General features: G+C 45.1%; 1 protein-coding gene across 1 annotated transcript in view; it reads right to left on the reverse strand.

Annotated features, from left to right (window-relative positions):
- Window positions 1–18,464, reverse strand: part of CMYA5 (cardiomyopathy associated 5) — a 104,205-nt gene that overhangs the window by 58,521 nt on the left and 27,220 nt on the right. Inside the window, exons 4-5 of the mRNA XM_040421377.1 lie at window positions 5,785–5,880; window positions 1,758–1,991 (exon numbers count right to left, since the gene is read on the reverse strand). Coding sequence (XP_040277311.1) covers window positions 1,758–1,991; window positions 5,785–5,880 — 330 coding nt within the window. The remainder of the gene's footprint in view (window positions 1–1,757; window positions 1,992–5,784; window positions 5,881–18,464) is intronic.

Here is an 18,464-nt window from a genome sequence, read left to right on the forward strand (position 1 = left end):
GTGCAGGCAGTATATTTTGGTGACCTATCCTTAGGATCCTCTTCAAACAGCTGATCGACCGGTGTCCAACCGCTGGCACCCCCCACCTTTCACTACTTCCTGTTCTTTACACTGCCTGTCATTTTGGAAGTCTCAGCACGCAGTGTAATTACAAGTGCTTGTCCCATTCACTGGTATGGAGAGACTACTTGTAACTACACTGCACTGCCGCTGCAAGCAAGACAACGCTGAGTGTAATGAAGAGCAGCTCCTCCCCTTCAAACAGCTGATGATATCTTGAGGCTAGGTCATCAATATATACTGCATGCAAGACTACTTTAATGTTCATGAGTCCACCAACAGGAGGACACTGGACAACAATGCTGTGCATGGCAAGGATTGTAAGGAGATATTCAATGCTCTCCTAAAAAAACATTGCTGCCCATCTAGTTTGCTAAATATCACCTGGACAAGCCAGAAGTCTATTGGACCAATGTTCTGTGGATGGATGAGACCAAAATAGAACTTTCTGGTTTAAATGAGAAGCGTTTTATTTGGAGAAAGGAAACACTGCATTGCAGCATAAAAACCTTATTTAGTCTGTAAAACACGCTGGTGGTTCTGTCATGGTTTGGGCCTGTTTTGCTGCCTCTGGAACAGGATGGCTTGCCATCATTGATGGAATAATGAATTATGGATCATGCAAAAAGACAACGACCCTACGCACACAGGTCATTCTACCAAAGAATGGTTAAAAGAGTAATAAAGTCAAAGTCCTGACTTTAATCCAATAGAAATATTGTGGAAGGACCTGAGACGAGCAGTTCATGGGTGGAAAATCACCAACATAACAGAGATGAAGCTGTTTTGGATGTAAGAATGAGCTAAAATTCCTCCAATCCAATGTGCAGAACTAATCAATTACTGGAAACATTTAGTTGCATTAATTGCTGCAAAAATAAAAAATAAAAATAAAATTCCTCAATAAAGGAATTACCAAGTCTAATTTTTGACTCATTAGTTTGATTTGGTTATCTTTATTTACTTTTAGGAAAATCTGATGTAGTATTAGGTGAAGTGTATGCAGAAATCAATTCTAAAGGGTTCACAAACTTCCAAGCACCCCTCTAGTTTTTCTTACCCTTTACTAATTAAAAAAAAACTAAAAAAAACTTTGAACCTTTATATTTCCATTCACAGAGCTGTGAGAGCTTGTTTTTTTGTGAGGCCAACTGTAGTTTTTATTGGTACCATTTTTGGGGTATATATGACTTTTTGTTCACTATTTATTTAGTTTATTTTTTTCAAGGCAAAGAGGGCCACATTTTTTTTTTTTTTTTTCATTACGTGTTTACTGTGCAGGATAAATACTTTTTATATTTTAATAATTTGGACATTTTCAAATGCAGAGATACCAATTGTGCTTTTTTTTTTCTATGTAAAATTGTTATACTTTAGAGGTTTTTATATATTATTAAAAAAAATATGTACTTTGATTTTTAGTTCCCTTTAGTAGGGGTTATAGCTATGATGAATGCATTATGTCTATTCCAAAGTCCTAATGTTAACTTTGTTAACGGCGTTGGATATGAATGGAGATTGGGTCCAAACGATATATCTATGTAACAGGAATAAGCCATTGAGACATGGGGTGTAAATGCTTTACATGATTTCTTCTGTAATACCTCTGTGATTTGAGGATTATGTTTATATACAACTATATAATTGCACAGTGGCAAACATCTTACATGTAATGTATTCGGATGTGCGGGACTTACATTCAAAAACATGACAGGATCCAACTCTTCAATCTCTTTAGCGGCTTTCTCCAGAATTTCCTTTGCTGAATCAACACTCTGCTGGAAACTGACCATCTGATCATACAAGTAATCCATCTTCATCTTCTTCACTTCCTCAAAACATTCTCTCTTCTGTTTGTGCTGGTCAATCACTTTTTGGACCAGTTTTTCATTGTCATCTACCAAAGATTTCTCAGCTTCTGAACAGTTTTTCTATATCGATAATATAGATTGTGTCAATCGCAGTAGAATTTTGTTGGAAGAACATAGATAAGGCTACTTTCACACTTGCCTGCCGGATCCGCCAATCTGGATGTGACTGAAAGCATTTGTGAGACGCATCTGGATGCGGATCCGTCTTACAAATGCATTGCAAGAACGGGCATGCGGACAGACGGATCTGTCTTGTATCTTTTTTCACATTTTTACAGGTCTGCGCATGCGCAGACCGGAAAGACGGATCCGGCATTCCGGTATTTTGAATGCCGGATCCGGCACTAATACATTCCTATGGGGCATCCGGCATTCAGGCAAGTCTTCAGTTTTTTTCGGCGGAGATAAAACCGTAGCATGTTAGGCCTCTTTCACACTTGCGTTGTTGGGATCCGGCATGCACTTCCGTTGCCGGAGGTGCCCGCCGGATCCGGAAAAACGCAAGTGTACTGAAAGCATTTGAAGACGGAACCGTCTTCCAAATGCTTTCAGTGTTACTATGGCACCCAGGACGCTATTAAAGTCCTGGTTGCCATAGTAGGAGCGGGGAGCAGGGGAGCAGTATACTTACAGTCCGTGCGGCTCTCGGGGCGCTCCAGAATGACGTCAGAGCGCCCCATGCGCATGGATGACGTGATCCATGCGATCACGTGATCCATGCGCTTGGGGCGCCCTGACGTCACTCTGGAGCGCCCGGGGAGCTGCACGGACGGTAAGTATGCTGCTCCCCCGCTCCCCGCTACACTTTACCATGGCTGTCAGGACTTTAGCGTCCCGGCAGCCATGGTAACCACTCTGAAAAAGCTAAATGTCGGCTCCGGCAATGCGCCGAAACGACGTTTAGCTTAAGGCCAGACCCGGATCAATGCCTTCCAATGGGCATTAATTCCGGATCCGGCCTTGCGGCAAGTGTTCCGGATTTTTGGCCGGAGCAAAAAGCGCAGCATGCTGCGGTATTTTCTCCGGCCAACAAACGTTCCGTTCCGGAACTGAAGACATCCTGATGCATCCTGAACGGATTTCTCTCCATTCAGAATGCATTAGGATAATCCTGATCAGGATTCTTCCGGCATAGAGCCCCGACGACGGAACTCTATGCCGGAAGACAATAACGCAAGTGTGAAAGAGCCCTTTACAGTTTTCTTTTTTGCCTGATCAGTCAAAATGACTGAACTGAAGACATCCTGATGCATCCTGAACGGATTGCTCTCCATTCAGAATGCATGGGGATATGCCTGATCAGTTATTTTCCGGTATAGAGCCCCTGTGACTGAACTCTATGCCGGAAAAGAAAAACGCTAGTGTGAAAGTACCCTAACAGTGGATGGGTCATCAAAAAATATAGATTAAAAAATAAAAGAAAGAGAACATGTAATAATCAGCACACACATTGCATAATCTGGCAAATCAGGTGAAAGTAATGTCCATCCTGGACAGAAAAACCTGACATTTGTTCCCCCCCCCCCCCCCCCCCCCCATGCAAATTTCATGATTCCTTGGACAATTCCCCATTTATTTGGAAAAGGGAGTCCTTCATTATTTAGGGGGTATAATAGTGTCAGAAACCACCAAAACCAATAAAAACCTGAAAGTACAGAGGCTAACTTGAGCCGAGTGATGGCATTTGCAAACAGAAAGATCCAATTAAAAACAGTAAGCTCAGGCAGCATGTTATAGAGCAGGAGGAGCTGAGCAGATTGATATATAGTTTTATGGGAAAAGATGTAGAATAACATGTAATTCATCCATTTAAATCTCTGCTCATTCTGGGCTTTGAAGTCAAGGAGGCAGTCCTATCAGTGATTGACAGCAATCTCTGTATATACAGTCATAGATGAAAGGCTGTCAATCATTGATAGAACCACCTCCTTCACTTCAATGTCCAGAAAGAGCAGGAATTTAAAGGGCATCTGTCAGCGGATTTGTACCTATAAAACTGGCTGACCTGTTACATGTGAGCTTGGCAGCTGAAGGCATCGGTGTTGGTCCCGTGTTCATATGTGCCCTCATTGCTGAGAAAAATGATGTTTTAATATATGCAAATGAGCCTCTAGGAGCAACAGGGGGGTTGTTGTTACACTTAGACGCTCTGCTCTCTCTGCAACTGCAGCACCCTTTGCACTTTTATTAACTTGATGAGAAATCAGGGCCAGGTGCGATGATGTTTTCACTGCCTGGCCCTGTGTAAAGGGTGCAGAGAGAGAACAGATCCTCTAGGTGTAACGGTAACGCCCCCATTGCTTCTAGAGGCTCATTTGCATATATCAAAACATCATATTTCCCAGTAATGCAGGCACATACTAACATGGGACCAACACCGATGCCTTCAGCTGCCAATTGCACATGTAACAGGTCAGCCAGTTTCATAGGTACAAATCTGCTGACAGATGCCCTTTAAAGGGGTTGTCTCACTTCAGTAAATAGCATTTATGATGTAGATAAAGTTAACACAAGGCACTTACTAATGTATTGTTATTATCCATATTACTTCCTTTGCTGGCTGGATTCATTTTTCCATCACATTATACACTGCTCGTTTCCATGGTTACGACCACCCTGCAATCCATCAGTAGTGGTCGTGCTTGCACAATATAGGAAAAAGCACCAGCCTATGTGCGCTCCCATGGTCCCGGCCACCAGAGAGGCTGACGCTTTCTCCTATAGTGTTCAAGCACGACCACCACTGATGGATTGCAGGGTGGTCTGTACCATGGAAACGAGCAGTGTATAATGTGATGGAAAAATAAACCCAGCCAGCAAACTAAGCAATATGGATAATAACAATACATTAGTAAGTGCATTGTATTAACTTTCTCTACATGATAAATGCCACTTGCTGAAGTGAGACAACCCCTTTAATGGAAAAATGAATTGGGAAAAGTACAAGAGATATTCCTAATGAAAACCTGATCCAGAGTGTTCTGGACCTCAGACTGGGCCGAAGGTTTACCTTCCAACAAGACAATGACCCTAAGGATACAGCTAAAACAGCACAGGAGTGACCTTAGGGACAACTCTATGAATGTCCTTGAGTGTACCAGCCACAGCCCTGACTTGAACCTGATTGAACGTCTCTAGAAAGACCTGAAAATAGCTGTCTACTGACGGACCCCATCTAGGGCTGAGTGAATTGACTTCGGATGAAACATCCAAAGTCTATTCGCAAAAAAATTTGTTAAAATACTGTACAGAGCAAACGCTCCATACAGTATTATAATGTATTGGCTCCTATGAGCCGAAGTTATTACTTTGAAAAGTCTTGCGGGACTTTGGGTAATAACTTCAAAAATGTATTTCTACTGTAAAAAACCTTTTACCGAACTAGGGTTCGGTTCCAAGGTACCACTCATAGGAGCCAATACATTCTAATACTGTACAGAGTGCTTGCTCTGTACAGTATTCTAACGAAGTTTTATGCGAATCGACTTCGCTCATCCCTAACCCCATCCAATGTGACAAAGCTTGAGAGTATCCGCAGCAAAAAAAATGACAGGAAATCCCCAAATTCCGGTGTGAAAATCTTGTGGCATCATACCCAGGAAGACTGGAGGCTTTAATCACTGTCAAACGTGCTTCAACTAAATATTGAGTAAAGGGTCTGAATACTTATATCAATGCAAGATTTTAGTTTTCCTTGTTGATAAATTAGCAAAGATTTTGAACATTCTGTTTTCACTTTGTCATTATGGGGTATTTAGTGCAGAATGATGGGAAAAAAATGTAACTTTTTTATTTTAGCACAAGGCCACAACATAACAAAATGGAAGGCGCTGTAATGATAAATGATACTTACTTCAACATCATTAAACAATTTCTCTACTCTGGTAACACAATCTTCTGTTTTCAATGAACTTTCCTGCAATTTCTCCAGAAGATTCTCCAGGTTACTCTGTGAATAAAGTGATAATGTATTGTAAATGCAGGGTTTTCTGTGAAGTTGTATGTCAAGTATTCTGCTTATACATGCTTAACTGGGTTTTCCAGGAGAATAATTTGTGTTTTTTTTTTAAATGGGCAGAATCGATAACAAATAAAAAAGAATCATTACTCACTTCACTGATTACCAGCCACTGCTGTTCTCCCCTTCCTGGTCAATGCAAAGAGAATGGCTTAGACTGTCTGCTCAGCCAATCAGTGGCTGTGTGGACAGTGCAAGCTATTTCCTTTTTGTCAAGCCAGGACAAGGAAGTGCAGAGCAGCAAGTACTGGTGCAGCATTGAAACAGCAACAGTGGTGGATCAGTGAGGTGAGTAATGATTCTTTTTTATTTTGAATCTATTCTACCTTGTTTTAAAAAATTCAAAATCCACTGGAAAACCCCTTTAACTGCCACTACATTATACTTGGCAAAACAAAATATTAAAAGATGTAAGAAAAACTTAATAAAGATAAAATAATGGGCAATTTTACTAAACGTGGAGCGTGGCGCCACGAAAAAGGAGGACATTCCTGCATCCAGGCCCTGCGCTAGAGAACAGAGAACAGGAAGCCAAGAAACCGGACTGTCCGGCCTAAAGCCAGATGTCTGGCCACTCTAGCTCCATATGCTGAACGATTGGTGAACATTCTCTTCTGCCTGCACTGATCTCACACAGATTGGTCAGGCAGGGAGAGAAAGAAGTATGCAGGCGCACACCTCTCTCATTGATCCAGCAGAGCATTGTTTGAGCTCTGTAATGGATCACAAAAGGCTATGTACACCTTCAGGGGCAATGTATTTTTTATGATTGCATATTACTCATTTTGGGCAAAAAATCTTTTTTTCAATTGGTCTTTATTAAAAGTATTGAGCCATTCTGTTACAAAGGGTTAACTAAGGGTTGTCTAGCTGTGAGGATCTTACTTTTTACTATTACTTTGTTCCGGTCATCTAATAACCCTTATCTCTAAATTAGTGAAAGGTCATAAAAAGTTATTTAAGCGGCATCCTTATCAGTAAGAGAAGGGTTGAGCTATAATGAGTGTTTACAAGGTCAGAGATAAGGAGTCCCTCAGCTGAGCTACCTGACGGAGAAGAGAGAAAATACAGATCCTGCTTCTAGAGCATCTCAGTAGAGATGGCTTTGTGGTTCGCCCGGTGGTCGTTTCGCGGCGAACTTTGCGTGTTCGCTGTTTGCCGAACATGCAAACATATGGAGATATTCGTGCCCGCCATATTCTTTTACATTGTGAAGAACTTTGACCCATGACACATCCATCAGGTGGAGCGCCTACAAGAACCAACCCAATAGCCCCCATAAATAATACTGGAATATACTCATGTAATGAATCATGAATCTTTTATTATGACAAAAAATAATAATAAATAATAAATAGACAAGGTGAAAACAAAAGAAAAGGGGAAGGAGATCACTAAATCTCCTCACTCCTGATACCTCTGATAGAGGGAATCGCACAGGTACTCAGCGGTTTGTAATGATGATGTAAAATATCCCTGGGTAAAACATGTATGCATAGCTCCCACAATGCACAGTGAGGATGAAAAACACTGTAACTATACAAAATGATTGTAGTTGATGGTACAACTATAGTATACATACGATGAATGGGGACCAGTATCATGCCGGAACAGTGTCCAGTCTAAAAAACACAATATAGATCAAAAGGTCCGCATGTCAAAGTGTGTATACAGAGGGGGGCTGCAAGTGGCCACAGTTGCTAGCGGCAATGAACACTGATGCCAAATACATCAACACATGCCCACAGTAAATATGTCAATGAACATACAGAAAAGATACAGCTGCATGCAGGTGGTTAGGGGCGACCAGTGGTATAGGCATTTCTGTTGCCTTGGGTACTCCGCTCATCATGGGTAACTAACAATGTTTGTCTACAGCTATATTGTGTTACTTACAGCAATGGTTGTGTGGTCTGTGGGTTCACCATTGGGTTATATTATATGATCTGGTACTGGATATCTGTCTGACAGACCACTGGTCGCCCCTAACCACCTTCATGCAGCTGTATCTTTTCTGTATGTTCATTGACATATTTACTGTAGGCATGTGTTGATGTATTTCGCATCAGTGTTCATTGCAGCTAGCAACTGTGGCCACTTGCAGCCCCCGTCTGTATACACAGCGGCTGTAGGGGGGACCCGATGGCATGAGGCAGCGCGATGTCTAAGGAAGGCATCGCGCTGCCTTCCGGTGACGAGCCTGTAAGATCCAGCCCCCTGGATCTCACAGGCCGGAAGCTGTATGAGTAATACACACAGTATTACTCATACAGCTCATACAGCCAATGCATTCCAATACAGAAGTATTGGAATGCATTGTAAAGGAATATACCCCCCAAAGTTCAAGTCCCAAAGTGGGACAAAAAATAAAGTGAAAAAAAGTTGAAAAAATAAAGTTTTCCCCCCCAAAAAATTAAAGTTTCAAGTAAAAATAAACAAAAACGTAATTTTCCCCAAATAAAGTAAAAAAAAATTGGTAAAAAATAGGGGGAAAAAAGTATACATATTAGGTATCGCCGCGTCCGTATCGACTGGCTCTATAAACATATCACATGACCTAACCCCTCAGATGAACACCGTAAAAAATAAAAACTATGCTAAATAAACCATTTTTTGTCACCTTACATCACAAAAAGTACAACAGCAAGTGATCAAAAAGGCGTTTGCCCACCAAAATATTACCAATCTAACCGTCACCTCATCTCGCAAAAAATGAGCCCCTACCTGAGACAATCGCCCAAAAAATAAAAAACTATGGTTTAGAATATGGAGACACTAAAACATCATTTGTTTTGTTTTGAAAAAAGCTGTTATTGTGTAAAACTTACATAAATAAAAAAAAAGTATACATATTTGGTATCGCCGCGTTCGTATCGACCGGCTCTATAAAAATATCACATGACCTAACATCTCAGATGAACACCGTAAAAAATAAAAAATAAAAACTGTGCTAAATAAACCATTTTTTGTCACCTTACATCACAAAAAGTGTAATAGCAAGTAGAGTTGAGCGAACACCTGGATGTTCGGGTTCGAGAAGTTCGGCCGAACTTCCCGGAAATGTTCGGGTTTGGGATCCGAACCCGTACCGAACTTCGTCCCGAACCCGAACCCCATTGAAGTCAATGGGGACCCCGAACTTTTGGGCACTAAAAAGGCTGTAAAACAGCCCAGGAAAGAGCTAGAGGGTTGCAAAAGGCAGCAACATGTAGGTAAATCCCCTGCAAACAAATGTGGATAGGGAAATGAATTAAAATAAAAATAAAAAAAATAAAAATGACCCAATATCAATTTGACAGAGGTCCCATAGCAGAGAATCTGGCTTCACGTCAGCAGAGAATCAGTCTCTTCATGCCATAGCAAAGAATCTGGCTTCATGTCAGCAGAGAATCAGTCTCTTCATGCCATAGCAGAGAATCTGGCTTCATATCACCCACCACTGGAAGAGGCCACTGTCACATATTTAGGCCCCGGCACCCAGACAGAGGAGAGCGGTCCCGTAACAGAGAATCTGGCCTTATGTCAGCGCAGAATCAGGCTTCACGTCACCCACCACTGAAACAGGCCACTGTCACATATTTAGGCCCAGGCACCCAGACAGAGGAGAGCGGTCCCGTAACAGAGAATCTGGCCTTATGTCAGCGCAGAATCTGTCTTCATGTCATAGCAGAGAATCAGGCTTCACGTCACCCACCACTGGAACAGGCCACTGTCACACATTTAGGCCCAGGCACCCAGGCAGAGGAGAGAGGTCCCGTAACAGAGAATCTGGCCTTATGTCAGCACAGAATCTGTCTTCATGTCATAGCAGAGAATCAGGCTTCACGTCACCCACCACTGGAACAGGCCACTGTCACACATTTAGGCCCAGGCACCCAGGCAGAGGAGAGAGGTCCCGTAACAGAGAATCTGGCCTTATGTCAGCGCAGAATCTGTCTTCATGTCATAGCAGAGAATCAGGCTTCACGTCACCCACCACTGGAACAGGCCACTGACACATATTTAGGCCCAGGCACCAAGGCAGAGGAGAGAGGTCCCGTAACAGAGAATCTGGCCTTATGTCAGTGCAGAATCTGTCTTCATGTCATAGCAGAGAATCAGGCTTCACGTCACCCACCACTGGAACAGGCCACTGTCACACATTTAGGCCCAGGCACCCAGGCAGAGGAGAGAGGTCCCGTAACAGAGAATCTGGCATTATGTCAGCGCAGAATCTGTCTTCATGTCATAGCAGAGAATCAGGCTTCACGTCACCCACCACTGGAACAGGCCACTGTCACATATTTAGGCCCAGGCACCCAGGCAGAGGAGAGAGGTCCCGTAACAGAGAATCTGGCCTTATGTCAGCGCAGAATCTGTCTTCATGTCATAGCAGAGAATCAGGCTTCACGTCACCCACCACTGGAACAGGCCACTGTCACATATTTAGGCCCAGGCACCCAGGCAGAGGAGAGAGGTCCCGTAACAGAGAATCTGGCCTTATATCAGCGCAGAATCTGTCTTCATGTCATAGCAGAGAATCAGGCTTCACGTCACCCACCACTGGAACAGGCCACTGTCACATATTTAGGCCCAGGCACCCAGGCAGAGGAGAGAGGTCCCGTAACAGAGAATCTGGCCTTATGTCAGCGCAGAATCTGTCTTCATGTCATAGCAGAGAATCAGGCTTCACGTCACCCACCACTGGAACAGGCCACTGTCACATATTTAGGCCCAGGCACCCAGGCAGAGGAGAGAGGTCCCGTAACAGAGAATCTGGCCTTATATCAGCGCAGAATCTGTCTTCATGTCATAGCAGAGAATCAGGCTTCACGTCACCCACCACTGGAACAGGCCACTGTCACATATTTAGGCCCAGGCACCCAGGCAGAGGAGAGAGGTCCCGTAACAGAGAATCTGGCCTTATGTCAGCGCAGAATCTGTCTTCATGTCATAGCAGAGAATCAGGCTTCACGTCACCCACCACTGGAACAGGCCACTGTCACATATTTAGGCCCAGGCGCCCAGGCACCCAGGCAGAGGAGAGAGGTCCCGTAACAGAGAATCTGGCCTTATGTCAGCGCAGAATCTGTCTTCATGTCATAGCAGAGAATCAGGCTTCACGTCACCCACCACTGGAACAGGCCACTGTCACATATTTAGGCCCAGGCACCAAGGCAGAGGAGAGAGGTCCCGTAACAGAGAATCTGGCCTTATGTCAGTGCAGAATCTGTCTTCATGTCATAGCAGAGAATCAGGCTTCACGTCACCCACCACTGGAACAGGCCACTGTCACACATTTAGGCCAAGGCACCCAGGCAGAGGAGAGAGGTCCCGTAACAGAGAATCTGGCCTTATGTCAGCGCAGAATCTGTCTTCATGTCATAGCAGAGAATCAGGCTTCACGTCACCCACCACTGGAACAGGCCACTGTCACATATTTAGGCCCAGGCACCCAGGCAGAGGAGAGAGGTCCCGTAACAGAGAATCTGGCCTTATGTCAGCGCAGAATCTGTCTTCATGTCATAGCAGAGAATCAGGCTTCACGTCACCCACCACTGAAACAGGCCACTGTCACATATTTAGGCCCAGGCACCCAGGCAGAGGAGAGAGGTCCCGTAACAGAGAATCTGGCCTTATGTCAGCGCAGAATCTGTCTTCATGTCATAGCAGAGTATCAGGCTTCACGTCACCCACCACTGGAACAGGCCACTGTCACATATTTAGGCCCAGGCACCCAGGCAGAGGAGAGAGGTCCCGTAACAGAGAATCTGGCCTTATGTCAGCGCAGAATCTGTCTTCATGTCATAGCAGAGAATCAGGCTTCACGTCACCCACCACTGGAACAGGCCACTGTCACATATTTAGGCCCAGGCACCCAGGCAGAGGAGAGAGGTCCCGTAACAGAGAATCTGGCCTTATGTCAGCACAGAATCTGTCTTCATGTCATAGCAGAGAATCAGGCTTCACGTCACCCACCACTGGAACAGGCCACTGTCACATATTTAGGCCCAGGCACCAAGGCAGAGGAGAGAGGTCCCGTAACAGAGAATCTGGCCTTATGTCAGCACAGAATCTGTCTTCATGTCATAGCAGAGAATCAGGCTTCACGTCACCCACCACTGGAACAGGCCACTGTCACACATTTACGCCCAGGCACCCAGGCAGAGGAGAGAGGTCCCGTAACAGAGAATCTGGCCTTATGTCAGTGCAGAATCTGTCTTCATGTCATAGCAGAGAATCAGGCTTCACGTCACCCACCACTGGAACAGGCCACTGTCACACATTTAGGCCCCGGCACCCAGACAGAGGAGAGGTTCATTCAACTTTGGGTTGCCCCGCAATATAATGGTAAAATGAAATTAAAAATAGGATTGAATGAGGAAGTGCCCTGGAGTACAATAATATATTGTTAAGGGGAGGTAGTTAATGTCTAATCTGCACAAGGGATGGACAGGTCCTGTGGGATCCATGCCTGGTTCATTTTTATGAACGTCAGCTTGTCCACATTGGCTGTAGACAGGCGGCTGCGTTTGTCTGTAATGACACCCCCTGCCATGCTGAATACACGTTCAGACAAAACGCTGGCCGCCGGGCAGGCCAGCACCTCCAAGGCATAAAAGGCTAGCTCTGGCCACGTGGACAATTTGGAGACCCAGAAGTTGAATGAGGCCGAACCATCAGTCAGTACGTGGAGGGGTGTGCACAGGTACTGTTCCACCATGTTAGTGAAATGTTGCCTCCTGCTAACACGTTCCGTATCAGGTGGTGGTGCAGTTAGTTGTGGCGTGGTGACAAAACTTTTCCACATCTCTGCCATGCTAACCCTGCCCTCAGAGGAGCTGGCCGTGACACAGCTGCGTTGGCGACCTCTTGCTCCTCCTCTGCCTTCGCCTTGGGCTTCCACTGGTTCCCCTGTGACATTTGGGAATGCTCTCAGTAGCGCGTCTACCAACGTGCGCTTGTACTCGCGCATCTTCCTATCACGCTCCAGTGTAGGAAGTAAGGTGGGCACATTGTCTTTGTACCGAGGATCCAGCAGGGTGGCAACCCAGTAGTCCGCACACGTTAAAATTTGGGCAACTCTGCTGTCGTTGCGCAGGCACTGCAGCATGTAGTCGCTCATGTGTGCCAGGCTGCCCAGAGGTAAGGACAAGCTGTCCTCTGTGGGAGGCGTATTGTCATCGTCCTGTGTTTCCCCCCAGCCACGCACCAGTGATGGGCCCGAGCTGCTTTGGGTGCCACCCCGCTGTGAACATGCTTCATCCTCATCCTCCTCCACCTCCTCCTCATCCTCGTCCTCCTCGTCCTCCAGTAGTGGGCCCTGTCTGGCTACATTTGTACCTGGCCTCTGGTGTTGCAAAAAACCTCCCTCTGAGTCACTTCGAAGAGACTGGCCTGAAAGTGCTAAAAATGACCCCTCTTCCTCCTCTTTCTCCTGGGCCACTTCCTCTTCCATCATCGCCCTAAGTGTTTTCTCAAGGAGACATAGAAGTGGTATTGTAACGCTGATAACGACGTCATCGCCACTGGCCATGTTGGTGGAGTACTCGAAACAACGCAACAGGGCACACAGGTCTCGCATGGAGGCCCAGTCATTGGTGGTGAAGTGTGTCTGATCCGCAGTGCAACTGACCCGTGCGTGCTGCAGCTGAAACTCCACTATGGCCTGCTGCTGCTCGCACAGTCTGTCCAGCATATGCAAGGTGGAGTTCCACCTGGTGGGTACGTCGCATATGAGGCGGTGAGCGGGAAGGCCGAAGTTACGCTGTAGCGCAGACAGGCGAGCAGCGGCAGGGTGTGAATGCCGGAAGCGCGAACAGACGGCCCGCACTTTATGCAGCAGCTCTGACATGTCGGGGTAGTTGCGAATGAACTTCTGCACCACCAAATTCAGCACATGCGCCAGGCAAGGGATGTGCGTCAAACCGGCTAGTCCCAGAGCTGCAACGAGATTTCGCCCATTATCGCACACCACCAGGCCGGGCTTGAGGCTCACCGGCAGCAACCACTCGTCGGTCTGTTGTTCTATACCCCGCCACAACTCCTGTGCGGTGTGGGGCCTGTCCCCCAAACATATGAGTTTCAGAATGGCCTGCTGACGTTTACCCCGGGCTGTGCTGAAGTTGGTGGTGAAGGTGTGTGGCTGACTGGATGAGCAGGTGGAAGAAGAGGAGGAGGAAGCTGAGTAGGAGGAGGAGGAGACAGGAGGCAAAGAATGTTGCCCTGCGATCCTTGGCGGCGGAAGGACGTGCGCCAAACGGCTCTCCGCCTGGGACCCAGCCGCCACTACATTTACCCAGTGTGCAGTTAGGGAGATATAGCGTCCCTGGCCGTGCTTACTGGTCCACGTATCTGTGGTTAGGTGGACCTTGCCACAGATGGCGTTGCGCAGTGCACACTTGATTTTATCGGACACTTGTTTGTGCAGGGAAGGCACGGCTCTCTTGGAGAAGTAGTGGCGGCTGGGAACAACATACTGTGGGACAGCAAGCGACATGAGCTGTTTGAAGCTGTGTGTGTCCACTAGCCTAAATGACAGCATTTCATAGGCCAGTAGTTCAGAAATGCTGGCATTCAGGGCCAGGGATCGAGGGTGGCTAGGTGGGAATTTACGCTTTCTCTCAAATGTTTGTGAGATGGAGAGCTGAACGCTGCCTTGTGACATGGTTGAGATGCTTGGTGACGCAGGTGGTGGTGTTGGTGGTACATCCCATGTTTGCTGGGCGGCAGGTGCCAACGTTCCTCCAGAGGCGGAGGAAGAGGCCGAGGCGGCGGCAGCAGCAGAAGAGGCCGAGGCGGCAGCAGCAGAAGGGGTAGCAGGGGGAGCCTGAGTGACTTCCTTGTTTTTAAGGTTTTTACTCCACTGCAGTTCATGCTTTGCATGCAGGTGCCTGGTCATGCAGGTTGTGCTAAGGTTCAGAACGTTAATGCCTCGCTTCAGGCTCTGATGGCACAGCGTGCAAACCACTCGGGTCTTGTCGTCAGCACATTGTTTGAAGAAGTGCCATGCCAGGGAACTCCTTGAAGCTGCCTTTGGGGTGCTCGGTCCCAGATGGCGGCGGTCAGTAGCAGGCGAAGTCTCTTGGCGGCGGGTGTTGTGATTTTGCCCACTGCTCCCTCTTTTGCTACGCTGTTGGCTCGGTCTCACTACTGCCTCTTCCTCCGAACTGTGAAAGTCAGTGGCACGACCTTCATTCCATGTGGGGTCTAGGACCTCATCGTCCCCTGCATCGTCTTCCACCCAGTCTTGATCCCTGACCTCCTGTTCAGTCTGCACACTGCAGAAAGACGCAGCAGTTGGCACCTGTGTTTCGTCATCATCAGAGACGTGCTGAGGTGGTATTCCCATGTCCTTATCATCAGGAAAAATAAGTGGTTGTGCGTTAGTGCATTCTATCTCTTCCACCCCTGGGGAAGGGCTAGGTGGATGCCCTTGGGAAACCCTGGCAGCAGAGTCTTCAAACAGCATAAGAGACTGCTGCATAACTTGAGGCTCAGACAGTTTCCCTGATATGCATGGGGGTGATGTGACAGACCGATGGGCTTGGTTTGCATGCGCCATCTGTGCGCTTTCTGCAGAAAACTGGGTGGGAGATAATGTGAACGTGCTGGATCCACTGTCGGCCACCCAATTGACTAATGCCTGTACCTGCTCAGGCCTTACCATCCTTAGAACGGCATTGGGCCCCACCAAATATCGCTGTAAATTCTGCTGGCTACTGGCACCTGAGGTAGTTGGTTCACTAGGACGTGTGGCTGTGGCAGAACGGCCACGTCCTCTCCCAGCACCAGAGGGTCCACTAACACCCCCACGACCATGTCCACGTCCGCGTCCCTTATTAGATGTTTTCCTCATTGTTCCCGTTCACCACAATTTTGAGAATGGCAAATTTGGGAATGCTTTTTCAACCCAGAACAAAAAGTCTGCTTTTACGGTCACTACAAATAACTTGACCAGCTAAAACAGTGCAGATTTGGTTGAATAGAGATGTGAGACCTGTTTTTTTTTGCGCTGTGTGACAGGTATAGGTTTAATCACAGAATCACACTTCTATCAGCACGCTAGCGTGTGTCTTAGGTTTTTCTGAATGACACTATCAATACCTTCAATGTAAGATTTTCTTTTTGGGATAGATTTCAAGTAGGCCTCAAATACCAGAAACTAGTTATTTTGAGAATGGCAAATTTGGGAATGCTTTTTCAACCCAGAACAAAAAGTCTGCTTTTACGGTCACTACAAATAACTTGACCAGATAAAACACTGCAGATTTGGTTGAATCGAGATGTGAGACCTGTTTTTTTTTTGCGCTGTGTGACAGGTATAGGTTTAATCACAGAATCACACTTCTATCAGCACGCTAGCGTGTGTCTTAGGTTTTTCTGAATGACACTATCAATACCTTCAATGTAAGATTTTCTTTTTGGGATAGATTTCAAGTAGGCCTCAAATACCAGAAACTAGTTATTTTGAGAATGGCAAATTTGGGAATGCTTTTTCAACCCAGAACAAAAAGTCTGCTTTTACGGTCACTACAAATAACTTGACCAGATAAAACACTGCAGATTTGGTTGAATCGAGATGTGAGACCTGTTTTTTTTTGCGCTGTGTGACACGTATAGGTTTAATCACAGAATCACACTTCTATCAGCACGCTAGCGTGTGTCTTAGGTTTTTCTGAATGACACTATCAATACCTTCAATGTAAGATTTTCTTTTTGGGATAGATTTCAAGTAGGCCTCAAATACCAGAAACTAGTTATTTTGAGAATGGCAAATTTGGGAATGCTTTTTCAACCCAGAACAAAAAGTCTGCTTTTACGGTCACTACAAATAACTTGACCAGCTAAAACACTGCAGATTTGGTTGAATAGAGATGTGAGACCTGTTTTTTTTTGCGCTGTGTGACAGGTATAGGTTTAATCACAGAATCACACTTCTATCAGCACGCTAGCGTGTGTCTTAGGTTTTTCTGAATGACACTATCAATACCTTCAATGTAAGATTTTCTTTTTGGGATAGATTTCAAGTAGGCCTCAAATACCAGAAACTAGTTATTTTGAGAATGGCAAATTTGGGAATGCTTTTTCAACCCAGAACAAAAAGTCTGCTTTTACGGTCACTACAAATAACTTGACCAGCTAAAACACTGCAGATTTGGTTGAATAGAGATGTGAGACCTGTTTTTTTTTGCGCTGTGTGACAGGTATAGGTTTAATCACAGAATCACACTTCTATCAGCACGCTAGCGTGTGTCTTAGGTTTTTCTGAATGACACTATCAATACCTTCAATGTAAGATTTTCTTTTTGGGATAGATTTCAAGTAGGCCTCAAATACCAGAAACTAGTTATTTTGAGAATGGCAAATTTGGGAATGCTTTTTCAACCCAGAACAAAAAGTCTGCTTTTACGGTCACTACAAATAACTTGACCAGATAAAACACTGCAGATTTGGTTGAATAGAGATGTGAGACCTGTTTTTTTTTGCGCTGTGTGACAGGTATAGGTTTAATCACAGAATCACACTTCTATCAGCACGCTAGCGTGTGTCTTAGGTTTTTCTGAATGACACTATCAATACCTTCAATGTAAGATTTTATTTTTGGGATAGATTTCAAGTAGGCCTCAAATACCAGAAACTAGTTATTTTGAGAATGGCAAATTTGGGAATGCTTTTTCAACCCAGAACAAAAAGTCTGCTTTTACGGTCACTACAAATAACTTGACCAGATAAAACACTGCAGATTTGGTTGAATCGAGATGTGAGACCTGTTTTTTTTTGCGCTGTGTGACAGGTATAGGTTTAATCACAGAATCACACTTCTATCAGCACGCTAGCGTGTGTCTTAGGTTTTTCTGAATGACACTATCAATACCTTCAATGTAAGATTTTCTTTTTGGGATAGATTTCAAGTAGGCCTCAAATACCAGAAACTAGTTATTTTGAGAATGGCAAATTTGGGAATGCTTTTTCAACCCAGAACAAAAAGTCTGCTTTTATGGTCACTACAAATAACTTGACCAGCTAAAACACTGCAGATTTGGTTGAATAGAGATGTGAGACCTGTTTTTTTTGCGCTGTGTGACACGTATAGGTTTAATCACAGAATCACACTTCTATCAGCACGCTAGCGTGTGTCTTAGGTTTTTCTGAATGACACTATCAATACCTTCAATGTAAGATTTTCTTTTTGGGATAGATTTCAAGTAGGCCTCAAATACCAGAAACTAGTTATTTTGAGAATGGCAAATTTGGTAATGCTTTTTCAACCCAGAACAAAAAGTCTGCTTTTACGGTCACTACAAATAACTTGACCAGATAAAACACTGCAGATTTGGTTGAATAGAGATGTGAGACCTGTTTTTTTTTGCGCTGTGTGACAGGTATAGGTTTAATCACAGAATCACACTTCTATCAGCACGCTAGCGTGTGTCTTAGGTTTTTCTGAATAACACTATCAATACCTTCAATGTAAGATTTTCTTTTTGGGATAGATTTCAAGTAGGCCTCAAATACCAGAAACTAGTTATTTT

Source organism: Bufo bufo, chromosome 2 (genome assembly GCF_905171765.1).
Source record: "Bufo bufo chromosome 2, aBufBuf1.1, whole genome shotgun sequence".
Lineage (NCBI taxonomy): Eukaryota > Metazoa > Chordata > Amphibia > Anura > Bufonidae > Bufo > Bufo bufo.